This window comes from Microchirus variegatus, assembly GCF_963457635.1.
Source record: "Microchirus variegatus genome assembly, chromosome: 1".
Taxonomy (NCBI): Eukaryota; Metazoa; Chordata; class Actinopteri; order Pleuronectiformes; family Soleidae; genus Microchirus; species Microchirus variegatus.
The window spans coordinates 16,012,480-16,026,234 of record NC_139802.1 but is presented as its reverse complement, the minus strand read 5'-3'; the positions used below and the strand labels follow the sequence as shown (position 1 = coordinate 16,026,234).

The following is a 13,755-nucleotide window of genomic DNA, read 5'->3' as shown; positions in this document are numbered from 1 at the left end:
CGAGAGACTGAATGTGTAAAAGGGCACATTATAGCAAGTAAAAGAAGAGTCTAGCCGGTCTCACTCTCTCCCTCCTACACAGGCAGTAAAGTTTTAACAGGGCACAGCTGCACACACCTGGGGTCCTGGCGCACACTTTTACAGCTCCCAAGGTTCCTGAGGCACATTTCACCGTTGCACGGCTGCAGAACTTCAGCTCCAGGTTTTGGACCGAGCCCTCGAGAGTCGGTGACGGGCCCAGAGGTTTCACACCTAATAAAAAGAAAAAACTCCAAAGTGAAAATGAAGTGCAGTCCGGCAGGTGTAAACACTGCTGCTGTGGCTTTGTTAAGCACTTGATTGGCCTTTAATTATTCTTGACCCCTGTCCATTTCATTCTCTCCCATAGAAAAACCCAAGTGCTCTTAAATACAGACTTCCCCAACACATTGCAGGTCCAGCATTCACTCTCCTTCACACCTACAGTCAATTTAGAGTCTCTAATTAACCTAAACCCCATGTTGTTGGACTGTGGGAGGAAGGAAACAGAAACAGAAAAGCAGAACCAGGATTTAACCTTCACAATGTCATGGCTTTGCTAAAATCTAATCATGTGCCTGTTATTTTTATTAGTATTATTTTATGTGTTTACAGATAAAATAACTACAAGCTGATGCAGTCTGAAAATCATTCATGAGGCAACTTTTGATTTTATATTTACTCTTCTGGATTTACAAAAGTTTCCTATAAAAACACTTAGCGTCGACTGAGGGGTTTTGGAATCACTACAGTAAAGTCCCAACATCACTGCAATGCTTTTGTTAAAATCTGCACAGGAAGGAAACTGAAAGAGATTAAAAAAAAAACACAAATTTTCAAGTGCTTGTCCAAATGTTTTTTTTACAGTAAATCTATTAAACTGAACAAATCAAATATTTTAGGTTAAATAACAAGCATTATTAGGAGTATGAGTAATGGGCCATTATAAAGAGTATATCTTTCCAAAAGAATATCCAGTACAGTCCCATCTGTATCAATCTTAGCGTCAACAACAACTCACCTAACACCAGCATTACATCACAGAGTCTCTAAGATTATTTCTCTTTATGGCAGCCTAGTGTAAAGGAACTCTTCGTCTGCCATCTTTCCAGAACGAAACTGTTTGCACTGTGGAAATGGGGGGGGGGGTAGGAGGGATTACATACTTGCCATTATGATATTTCTACAGTGAGAGGCTATTTCAAACACAGAACAGAACAGAAAGGGAGAAATAAACTGGACAGGGGAAAAGATACTGTGAAGCAAAGGGAGTTCTGAGCCAAACCGCCCATTGAGAGAGAAGAGGACGATCCATCCATCAAGTTACATTCTTCCAGTAAGCTGGAACTGTCTGAGGGAATCGCATTAAATTCTTACATCACCTGTAACAATAAGGCTTTACTTCTCAGAACAATCCACTCATACAGTGATAGCACTTCATTTCTGAAAAGCGTCCACAGCACTTTTTGACAGAGTTTGCAGCTGAGAGTGGCCTTCCCTGTCAAATGCTGATCCAGTGATACTAAGATAAGTAACTCATACATGGAAAACAAACAGGAAAAGGCAAACTCAAAAGAAAATACTATATAAACATAAAGTACAAAAAAAAGGATAAAGAACAAATTATTTATTGCTTACCAGTAAGTGAAAAAGGTTTTGCATTAATAAAGCACAGGTGAGTGGGGCTACCAGAGAAGCTATAAAAACAGGACATTATTTGGCAACAGTCCCTGGAACTAGTCTGCACATCTAAAGGTTTTTATTGTTCTACATCCACATCCTCTCTTCTCTCTTTTTCTTACATTCTTACATACCCAACTCTGATTTCCTACCTCTTAGGAACTTTTCAACTAATCCTATCCCGAAATCCTTTTCTCTGTCTGATTGTTCAAACCAATTCAGTTTGAATTCATTTAATGGGTAAAAAGCTCGGAGGCCATCCAAAAGTTTACCTTTTGCAAACATAAACTGGGGTGATTGACACCATAACAGCACATTTAACAACAAAGCAAATTAAAAGTAGTTGTACTGTTAAACGTAAGGCAGTGGGAAAAAGGGTGCAATTCAGCGAAACACATTTACACATCACATTAAACCAAGGGAATTACCGGCAATTGCTAAAATCCCTAACCACCGACTTCCCTCCTCTCCCTCTCACAGACAAATTACCCAGCAACTTCTTCACCTGCTGTCTGAAAGGTCATCCATCAGCGCAAATGCAAGATGGGAATGTTAATAACCCTTATTCTGTATCCCTATCTACCATTTATATATCTGCAGGTCAAACAGAGTAGTCTCTCTGTGGCTTTGGTTACTGGCTTCTCTTCCAGCGTCCTCTGTCTAAAGGACAATAGTTCCATGTGAATTACAGTATTTCCTCACCAAGTCCAAACAAGCAATTGATGGCCTATCCTGGAAACAGATTATAATAACAGTGCTATATGGTATATCTGTCAAACATAAATATGAACATATTTAAATTGTTAATACTCAATGTCAAAATAGCCAGCACGCTCTGACAAAAACTAGTGTTATTTTTAGCTTTTAGATCAGGAAGACGACTGACTGTCATTTTCATTGCTGTTTATTTTGGAAACATGAAAGTTCAAGAGTCAAATGCATAAATATTCTTCTTTATGTCCTCATTCAGGCATAAGCCCATGCATAGCTTAGTGTTTCACAATACTCTTTTAGTTTGGAACTTGGAACTGTGGGAGTTTCCTTAGTATTTTCAATAAGTTTAGCTTTAAATAAGTTTTGCTGAGCAAAAAAAAACTGATGCAGAATGCAGATATACACAAACAGACACTGGGTTATTTAATGTGAACCAGTACCAGAGGGAAAGATAGAGTATGACAAGGGCACTACATAAAACTAAGCACCCTTCTCCCAATGGAAACAATAACGCTTGCATCCATTTGACATTAAAGAACGGCACCAGACATTTGGCAGTATTATAGACTGTGCCTCAGTGAACCTAAAAACACATGACCCATCTACATTTATGGATGATGGATAACCAGCTCCAGTGATCATTTTCCCTTTACATTACACTAAGGGAGAAATGTTTGCAACAGTGATGCGGAGGCCATTATACAGACCAACTGTTCCCAACTGGAGAAAAGATGGAAATGTTAAAAATTGCAAGCCAATCTGGGACATGAAAGATTTGCTTGACAGCCATTCCCTCCACTCTGGTTGCTCTTTGATAAATAGCACTTGGGGTATCACTATAACATATCCCTCTTGCCCACACAGATGTCCGAAAGGGCAGGGAACACCTGCCGGGGGTTGGTGGGTGCTGGGTGGGACTCTGGACAATGTCTTGTCCAGCTGTTGGACTATAAAAAAGTGGGGTACACAGGAAGAGGAAAAACACAAGGGTTGGTAGTTTGTTGGTTTGAAGAGTGCTTTATGGATAGGTTTGTGTGAATTTATTTTGCAGTGTGTGTTACAGCCAGACATGTGCGTCCGCGCATTTCTGACGGAGTAAACGTGTGTTGTGCTGTTACTTGTCAAGTAAGGGCAGGTGCAAGGAGTTCACAACCACACAGCTTGGGGCCAAAGGCTACAGCACTCCATCAAACACTGAGAGAGCAACTGTGGGCAGCTGGATTTGCCATCCTGAACACGAAGAGAGTGGATACAGTGAGAAATACTCGGAGGGAGCCAGGGAGAGAGCAAGGAGGAAAGAAAGCAAGAAAGGAAGAAAGAACGTCTCAATGTATGTGTGTGAGAGGGAGACATCTGCAGACTTAAAAGCCATGTTTTACACATTCCGAAATGTCTTGATGTCCTCTGCTCTCAGTGCTTTGAAGAACCGCATGGAAAAGTTGCCTTACAATGATGCTAAAACTGGAGACACCAACATTTACAATCACTGCATTCCCAAAACACACCTTGGAAATGAAAAGCATAAGCTTGGACATCCACATGGGAACATGGACATGTTATAAGATAAAGAGGAGGAAGGAAGAGGGTCTGTGTAAAAATAACTAATGGTGTCTGGCAATAAATGAATGCACAAGATGGAAAAAGGCTAATGAAAACTGAAGTTTGTGGCTTCTGCCATTAAATCTGTGTTTTGATTCACTTTACCTTCGCTCTACCCCCACACAGCTACATCACAGACACGAGTGAGTTCCCGTCCCTGGCACATATTACTGAATTGGGCATCAGTTTTACATGTGATGATGATTGGATGACAAGAGGATGTATACTATCACCAAACCCTAATGGTTAGATGGACAGACAAAGACAGAAAGAGAAAGAAAGAGAGCCCTAAGTGCCTTAAGTCTGACAATGCGCCCACAGCAGCTATGGGGTTGATAAAAAAAAAAGTAGACATTGACATGTTGGGTAGACCAAAAGCAGCCAGCTGAGCCATTAAGTGCTGATGTAGAAACAATAACTGTCTCTCTCAAGTCAGGAGGGGCTGAAGTAGAAGCAGTAAGTAGGAGCAGGAGGTCCGTTGGAACCTTGCCCAGTTCTGACACACAGAAAAAATACAGACACATGCAGAGAGAGTGGGACAGGAAAACAGACAAGGTGAGTGGTTTGTCCTGCAGTTAAAGCCGAGAAGAGAGCACCTCGGGCAGCAGGAAAACAAGCCTATAGCAAGACGTACTACTGTTGACAAAATATCCTCTTAATATCATCACAACTTTAAAAAATGACCGACCATAACTTTTCCTGATATCTTTAATAGAAATATTATCCATTATGCTTATTTTCAGCAACTCACCAAGCAGTGAATGGTCTATAAACGAAAGCAGATAAAGGGGTGTCGTAATGCTGGGATGCTTTATTGCAGGAAAATGTTCCTTTCATTTAGGTAGCAGGAACAGCTGATTTCAGATAAATGGAATAGGGACTGGGCAGTTTATATGAGAAGTGATGGCTTCCATCACAGAATAACCACAAACATGCAACCCCATCAAAACAAAATTCTTCCATATTTCTAACACAAAATCCCTCACAGTGCAGCTGGAAGAACAGAGTAAGGGAACACAAGAAAGAAAAACAGAGGGAGTGCGAAAGAGATCGAGAGAGAGAGAGCTAAATCCCAACGTCAAAGCTCTGCCAAGCTGTTTGCAGCACACTGGGCAGAGGTTAGAGTGGTGGGGTGTGCAAGTGGTACTCACTGCCTATAATAGTTTTGGTGTAAAGACAGTGATAGGGTGTAAGAACTGGCGGTAGTAGAGGCTGGGGGTCTAATTTTCATGATTATCATCCCCTCCAGGTGCTGCCTGTCTTTCTGTCTGCCCACTAAAACAGTGACACATGTTCTCTGCACATTCAAACTGTGGTTCTCTCTGCCACTGAATTACCACAATTAAGGAGTCATCATGCGGAAGCAATTTGGCCAACACTAATGGGCCTAGGCAGTGGGGTTTGGAAGACAGTGGAGGGGGATGGGTCACGTATGCAACAATTGAGAAAGATGAGAGAGAGGAAAAGGAGAGGGGAGAGACAGATGTGCAAAAAAGTCATAGCAAAACATGTGCTGTGACATAGAGCTACTTGTAAGGAGACAATTAGCCAGTGGTGAGATAGGCCATTAAAACACAGCTCTGGATGAGAGGGCCTGCCTCTCAATCTCCCATATCCCCAGCCTAATGCTACCCTGACAAATCTGTTTAGCATAAGAAACAGGGGCATTCTGACTTTGAAGTACCAGCCAGGATGGAATGCCACTGTGGTTCCACCATGAGAGAGATGCCTGAAACTACAGACCACAACTAATGATGCTAAACCAGCCCCTCCATCACTAAAATGTAACTGGATTACTGCTCTCCCTCTCTATGACTCTCTAGATCTTTATGTCTCTATAACTCACACTTGCTCTTTTTCTCAGGCTTTCTAGCATTTCTCCACTTGCCTGGTGGAAGTTGATTGAAGGGAAATCAAGCAGAGCATTCTTGTTTATCAATAATCTGCTGAGATCAATATTTAGGTCTCAGCTTCACAGAGGCAGAATGTGTCTGTGTGTGGTGGTAGCCAATAAGTGACTGGGGTTTTGGTGCTGAGGCACTTCAGTGGGAGTAACGGCGAATATTTACGGCCGTGTGACATGGAGCTATGCGCTTAGCTGGCGCTCGTCACTGTGCTCAGATGGGACAGTTGACTCACAGCAGGGAGCCAGCTCTGCAGACACTACCACATGACATAAACACAAACAGATTTATTTGGGGCTGTCATTGATTCAGCTTTTAGTAGCATTTAAAACAGTCTGATGGGTGCTGTAGAGCCCACTCTATCTTCATTCAACTTTGTTTCATGTCTCAGTGATACACAAGTCATTCTCAGAGACTGGGTCGAGAACCATTGTTTTGTCACAAAATAAATGTGCAAAATATCTTCCAGCCTTTACAGTACTTAATTATCAACTGGCACATACGCACAATTAAGTTGTGCTTAATCCTTCTATCAGACCTCTTAGAAATGGCGGGTTTACCTACTCACAATAATATAAGTTTTGATTAAAAAAATGCATAAGGAGACACTGCCTTCCACCACACTGCATATCCTTTTCCTAGGTTTGTTTATCTGTTATTACCATCTAATGATGACACATCTTCAAGTTTTCATACAACATGACTGCAGGGGTTTTTCATATCATGTGTCAGTTGCTGCTCTGCATGTGGGAGATGAGTTATTTGTTCCAACTCTGGATGATGAAAGCTTAAATTGACAGAAGCCTTACTGTAACTGAAGGTTTACCAGCCAAGTAAACTGCCCTATGACTACCAACCACCAGCCAGGTTTTTGAAAATCATGATAGATCACGATGATCTCAGCCACCATTTATATACAATACTGTGCCAATTGTAGATTGGATTTAATGGTAAGTGGAAAAATGCCTCTGAGAAACCATCAATGATTCAAATCAGAGAGCAGAAATCAAATGCTGTTGTGAAACCCGGGCTTCTAGAGTCTGTGCCGGGATCATCCTCCATGTTCTCCAACATGCCTGACATCACATCTTATTTCCCATGACAAAAAAAGTGGGCTACAGGGGAGAGAAAATCCTTGGCACACTCTCTCGTACTCGCTACCTCAAATATCATCTTTCCCCAGAAGCTGGCCGACGGTGAGAAAAGGGGAATGATGAAAGGAAATTCATGGAGAGAACCGACAAGCTTTATGTCCCCCGATGAGTGTTTGAAGTAACTACCATGAGGGGAGGAGTGTGTGTGTTAAGTGCGAGTTCATGTGCACTGCTTTTTTTTTTTCTTTTTTTTTTTAAATGTTGAGGGAACAGAACGCAGGCACCTCATGTGTCTCTCATCCCATTAACCATATAAATATTCATGTAATCCAATATAATAACTTTAATAATACCGAGGGTCAACGCAATTTCTCTTCTGCATCATCTTTTCTGGCTTCTCTCACAAGCTCTGAACAGAAATGAACGACAGAGAAGGAGTAAAGAGCCTTGGGAAGACAAAGGAAAAGAGGAAGGACTGAGTCTGGAATGACTTAAAACATCATCACAATCTGCCAGGAGTGGGGTGAGCGCCGTCTGAAGCTCATTGAAGTTTTCATTGACAAGAACCGTCTCAAATTCCTTCCAAGATTTATTTATCAGCTCTCTGATGCTGACACAACGTGTTTTTAATGTTAGAAATACAGTTGCGTATGGATGAAAAAGCCCTCTTTCTTTTCTTTCTCTCCTGCTTTCTTCCTGCTCTGATGTCAATCCATGAAGCCGACAAGTAGACAGGCAAAAATTTCTCCCAAACCAATAAGTTACCTCTTCAAAGAAGTATGGATATTTCAGTGAGGGGGCCAGGCCACGCAGAAACAGACATGTCAGGGTTTTCATTAAGCTTCCCATCGCTTTACTGACATTTGTGACAACCACAGACCATAAAAAAGGTTCTTGTCCTTCCTCATTTCATTTTCACAGTGGAACAATGAGAAATTCTTGATGGGCTAAGTGTAAGGGTCCACTAAATGACAGGGCAAACCTGCATGTTCCTCCGGCATGTCTTGATTGATAAATGAGGAAACATTAAGGTTGTGAGAAAGAAAAACCACATCAGTCAAAATGTGCACAGGAAAACACAAGAAAACTGAGCTAAGTGCAACCTTGCCTGTTGAGTCTCCAGAAAGGCAACTTTTTACCAGCAACTGCCAACCAAGCAGGGAAGAGAGAAAAGACAGACGGGTATGTTCTAGAACCAGACCAAAATTTAATGCACACAATACCAGGCATCAGCTTTTGGAGGTGACAGAGTGATATGAAAATTAACACTTTCTTCCCCTCCAATAACACAGAGCTATTACAGACACTTATTATGCCACAGCGTCACAGGGGGATTTGCGTCAGACCCATGCTCCTGAAGGCGGTCAGATCACAGGCATGTGAACTGCTAGCCATGACAGGAGCAGTCTTTCTCATGCAGTGCAAAAATGCGTAAAAACTGTTGTTGATATTGGTCTTCTAAGAGACTGCATTTGTTTCCAAGCAAGGGGAAATATCAGTGTCAATAAAGGGGATAAATAAGTCTCCCTGACGTAACCTTGAAAAGTCCTCTGCCTTTTTTTCCACTCTTTTCTCTATTTTTCTCCTGACCATTCCATCTCCACTGTATGTGTAGGGGGAACTTGTAAAAACAAAAGACTTGTTTTAATAATGATACTATAATGAGTGAGAGCATAAGTCCTGTTCTATTATCAACATGCTTCTAGTCACTATGCAATGAGAGCATAAGCTCTCTGTATCCAAACATTCTTCTCGTCATTTGCCTTAAATGGGATCGTATGCGGAGAGTGCAGGAGAACATATAGGATTTGTTGAGGGGGGGTATGCGTCAGTGTGTGTGTGTGTCTATAACCTGACACTCAATTACGTGCCAAAGCTGGGTTTAATAAGGAGAACCAAAAGTCAGTTCTGTTTCTGGGCACCGTTATTTCTTGATTTCCCTCATGCCATTTCCTTTTCCTGGCCCTTTATATATCTTCAGTTTTTCATTTTTCATTCTTCTCATTATATCATTCACTTTCTCTTCTCCCCGACTGTTCTTTCCCCCAGATGTGTCATGTTTTAAGTTTTATGTCACAGCTCGTATATCACCCAGCAATCATCTAGAGCATGTCTGGTGACCACCTCCAACCAACTTCTCCCAGAACCCCCACCCCCCCAAACCTGGTTGGGACCACCAGAGAGCTCTGTGGCCAGGAGACCAGCTGTGGTAGCTGCATTAAAGCTGGATCCATTACTGTTGGTGGAATTACCAAATCGAGGCAGATTTTTTTTTTTTTTTTCTTTTTTAAATACAGCATTTTACAAGACACTGTAACAGGGAAGAAATTATAAGGACCTAAATCAGGCTTAAGAACTTCCAGTGTGCAGGGAAGAATTTAGATTGTGGAGCATGAGTAAACCTGGCCAGAGATTTGTTCTACCAACTTGGTTGGAGATCATATTTAGGACATTCTTACTTTAAAAAACAAAAAAAGGAGAAAATAATTGTTACAAATAAGTAAGTGTAGTAAGTAAAACAGAGGTTCAACCTCTGTGTCTAAAAGGAGCACACAGGCAAAGTTATTTGTCTTTAATAATAAAACATCTGGTCTGTAGCATCGAGATCTTTCTTTGTTTCATCTGAAGGATTCACTGTCATGTCATCAATGCGAGGACCATCCAACACTTGCACTGTCAGCCAGACAATGAGTAGAAGTACAGAGGGCATAATACATTCAGGCATGCATGCAAACAGTAAAATCCCATATGTAAAAACACAAGTACACATGTGTGTGTCGTAAACAAACTTGTTCTCACAACCACACAGTGGCTGTGGCTCAGCAGGTAGAGGAGAACGCCTGGTCATTGTTCAGATATGAGGTCCTATCCCAGCTCCTCCAGTCTACATGCCAATGTGGCCCTGGGCAAGGCACTTAACTCTAAATTGCTCCTTGCAGCTGAGCCGGCAGTATGTGAATGGAAGCTGATGTGTGATAGCACTGCATGAAGATGTGCTGTATGGATGTGTCTGTGAACGAGTGTGAACGAATGAATGTCAAAACTGTAGTGTAAGAGTAGAGCATTTTGAGTGGTCATTAATACTAGAAAAGGAGCTGCATAAATGAAACACAGTCATGATGTAGTCAAAGGATCACTGGGTCTTACTCCCCGACCAGGTTGTACCATCTGCAAGATCAAATAGACTCTGTGAATCATCACTATACTGAGCTATAAACACACGTGTTGAAAATGAAAGACTTGTGTCCATTGGGGACATAAATGCATGAATCAAAATCTAATAAAGCTATCATCAACAGGGAAAACATGACGATTGAAATAAAGAAAATAACATGCAGATACTGTGAGGAAAATTTACAGAACTGCATTTGGCAAAAACTCAAAATCACTGGGATACACCATCCTCAATCCACAACTACATTTCCAAACTAATTCGTTTAAACCCTGAATGACAACAGAAAATATGAAACACCACGTAAGAATAATGGCTGTAAGCTAGATGTCAATTTATTTTTATTAACATTTTGTTATGTGCTATATCAACCTTCTTATTTAAAAAATGTTTCCCATGTTTTGGAGATGTGAGTCTGGGATAATGTCATCTGTGCCTAAAATTAAATAAAAGGAAATCCACATTTGACTGCCCAAAAAAACGAAATATTAGTTTAAAAAATGCAATGAAGGGTGATTAATGAAAAAATGATTTAGTATATCCAACCAAAACTGCATCCAACTAAAAGGTTGACATACACACCCCTAAATGTATAACCTCCCTATAAGCCAATAGGGAGGGTATAAGTATAAGCCAATATGATACTCTGTATCAATATTTTTTCTGATAATGGCCAAAGTAACATCCACTTTGATCCATAAACCCTAAACATGATAAATCCCTTCTTAAACACAGGCAGTGGTCTGAAAAATAGTAATTTCTGCCACCACTGTCATGTGAAAGGGAAGTGAGTGAAGGCTACAAATGTCTGTCCCCTTGTCATAGCATTAAGTTTTAACCGCATCAGCACAAATCTGTTATGAAAGGCTAAATTATTTAAAGGAGGTAAAAGGTTGTATCATAATGATATTGTTATCGGGTAGAAAAACAAGATTGTGATACTGTATATGTGCTGTATTTCACACAAATGGTATTGAGCCATTCCTACTCCTCCTCTTTACTATTTTTGCTACGAGTGCAAACCACAAAATCTTCCTTGTAAACAGTGTAAACAGACAAAATATATCAGATGGGCAGAACTGACATGCAGGAGAAGAGGAGATGGATTAGAACAACAAGAATTGGATAACATGAGACATTAATCTCAAACAACATTGTAGATAAAAGGGAAAAGCGACAGAAGAGTGACAGATGGATAAAGTAAAGTAATGTTAGTCACACATAAATGAACATAAGCAAAAGATTAGTAGTAATGAAGAAGGGATTGCAGCAAGGCAGAGGCTGAGGATGGGGGGTGTATAAACGAATGCTATGCACTAATGTGTGCAAAATGCACACCTCACTGTAAACCCCTCTCCATTTTAACAGAAACATAAAATTTGATATACTGTTTTGTGCAGAGCTCTCCAATAAAATATAACACTGGTGTAGGCTTCTCTGGAATGTAGAAGGAGAGCACATGAATAACATGTCACCACAGAACACAACAAAATCAACACTATCCTGCAGACAAGGTTTGACAAACCAAGCTGTCATGCAACAGACAGTGACAGACGGTGTGATTTTTTTCAAAGGAAATGGGATTTTACACTTTATGTTTCCTAAATTTCACTCATTTGCCTCTGAGCTTGTTGACCAGAGCCAGTCGACAGTGCATATGCTGCTTGTTGGGCTGCTGCTGCTCTATCTGCCAGTGAGTAGTACAAACTCAAAGTTTTACAAATCCTTGCGGCTGCGTTCCAGTCAGCTGTGATGATTTAATGTCTCTAGTACATTGCTTTAATCTGAGTCCACCAATTATTTTGAAGAACATTTTACGGTCTGTCAGTACTTTGAAATTAAAAGTGCAGCTTTATTTTCTCCCTGAATTATAGACGATTTTGGGGGAGGGAATAAATGTCTTCAAATGTCTTCCATGCATCGGACACTCAACATCTGCGTTATCAACTACAACCCAATATGAAACACCTTCTACTATTGAAAGGCCGTGTGACATCAAAGGGATCCAAGGGAGGAGGAATTCCTCGAGGAATGAAAAAAGCACATGCTCAAAGCTAACAGCTTTTGTTTGTCATGTTCAGCGCGTGTGTGCGTATGTCAGCTCTGTCCTAGCAATGGCTCAATGACTGCTGGCTGGAGACACAAGAACAAACACCCACTTTCGATGTGAACACACAACTCTGACTCTTGTGAGGTTTATAAAAGACCTACCACTTTTACCACAAACGGTTTCAGCCAGTTACAACAAGAGCATAAATGCGGCCACTGCTTAGACCGCCAACATTTATACTTAAAGAAGTGGCATAGTGTCAGCGGCTTCACAATCCTGACTTTTTATTAGTCATAAGATAAGATTTGAAAATAATAATAATCAGCACAGCATCCAGTTAGGAATTATGTTTAAGAACCAACTTGCAAAAAAGCAAAGCAGAGGAGTGGAAGGGCAGGTAGCCAGCAGAGAACAGCCAGCAATGTCCCACTATGACGTTACAGTGTTAACACAACCACAGGACCCACAGGAACCAAAACTATTCAGCAAGGTTGCACTGAGTGTGCAGCAGATATGCCGCAGCAAATATAGTTCCCACAACAATTCACATTTTTCCTCTCAAAGCCCCTCTTTTTCCCATTTTGATCCCACAATTAAGTTGTCGCACAGACGACACAAAATTGAGCGGAACATCTAACCTAAGGCCTACGTGTGTCGCAGTTTCAAAAACAGATACAATGCCTAACTTCTTTGGTGATATCACTGCAATTATTCCTGCATTTTTTTCCTACTTAACATAATATACTTACACAACACATCACCTATTTCCTATAAGTCCCTTGCCTAAAACTCTTTCCCCCACTGCTCTTTCTCTAATCTGCCAGCACATGAGCCAGATGTGCAAATGTTTCTCTCTACGTTACTAGTCAAGCCCTATTCCAAGAGAGAGGCTGAGTGAGGAGAGAGGAATATTTGACTTCACTCCACGGGAGAACAGTTTCATAAATGTTGGCAGCCATACAACAGTGAAAAAGGTAGCTCAACTGGCTTGGCCAAAGGAGAATGCTGACGGCATACCAAACAACGTGATCCTAATGAGTTGGAAAATCCCAGGCCCTCCAGAGGACTGTCCAGATGCTACCGTCATGAGAAACGCTACTGTTTTATTAAATTTGGGCTCCCCCCTTTTCTTTAACAAGAGGGCATAATTTATTATTTGACCATTAAGGCATCCTAAGTGACATGAAGCATAAAACTAAGTTAATTTGCCCTTGGCTGCAGGTCAAATACCCCACACTGAGCACAAGACAAGTTAATCTTTATGCCAAAAATTTCACATTAATATATGTATGTATTTGGAGAAATTGAGCTCTAGAGTGGTGCTCCCACCCCTGGTATAGGGCTGGTGAGCTGTTGGCACACTATCAAGTTGACTTGTTTTGGGGGAATGACACTTTGGTACATGATGTGCTGAGCCCCAAGAAAGAAACTGAAGCTTTTTAGAAGTAGATTACTTTAAACTCTTGCCAGATCCATATATCTCTCTCGACAATTTACTGCTATTAAGAAACAAGCTTTACTTCA

General features: G+C 41.0%; 1 protein-coding gene across 1 annotated transcript in view; it reads right to left on the bottom strand.

Annotated features, from left to right (window-relative positions):
- Positions 1-13,755, bottom strand: part of vps13b (vacuolar protein sorting 13 homolog B) — a 297,430-nt gene that overhangs the window by 222,274 nt on the left and 61,401 nt on the right. The window contains exon 18 of the mRNA XM_083910541.1: positions 118-252. Coding sequence (XP_083766667.1) covers positions 118-252 — 135 coding nt within the window. The remainder of the gene's footprint in view (positions 1-117; positions 253-13,755) is intronic.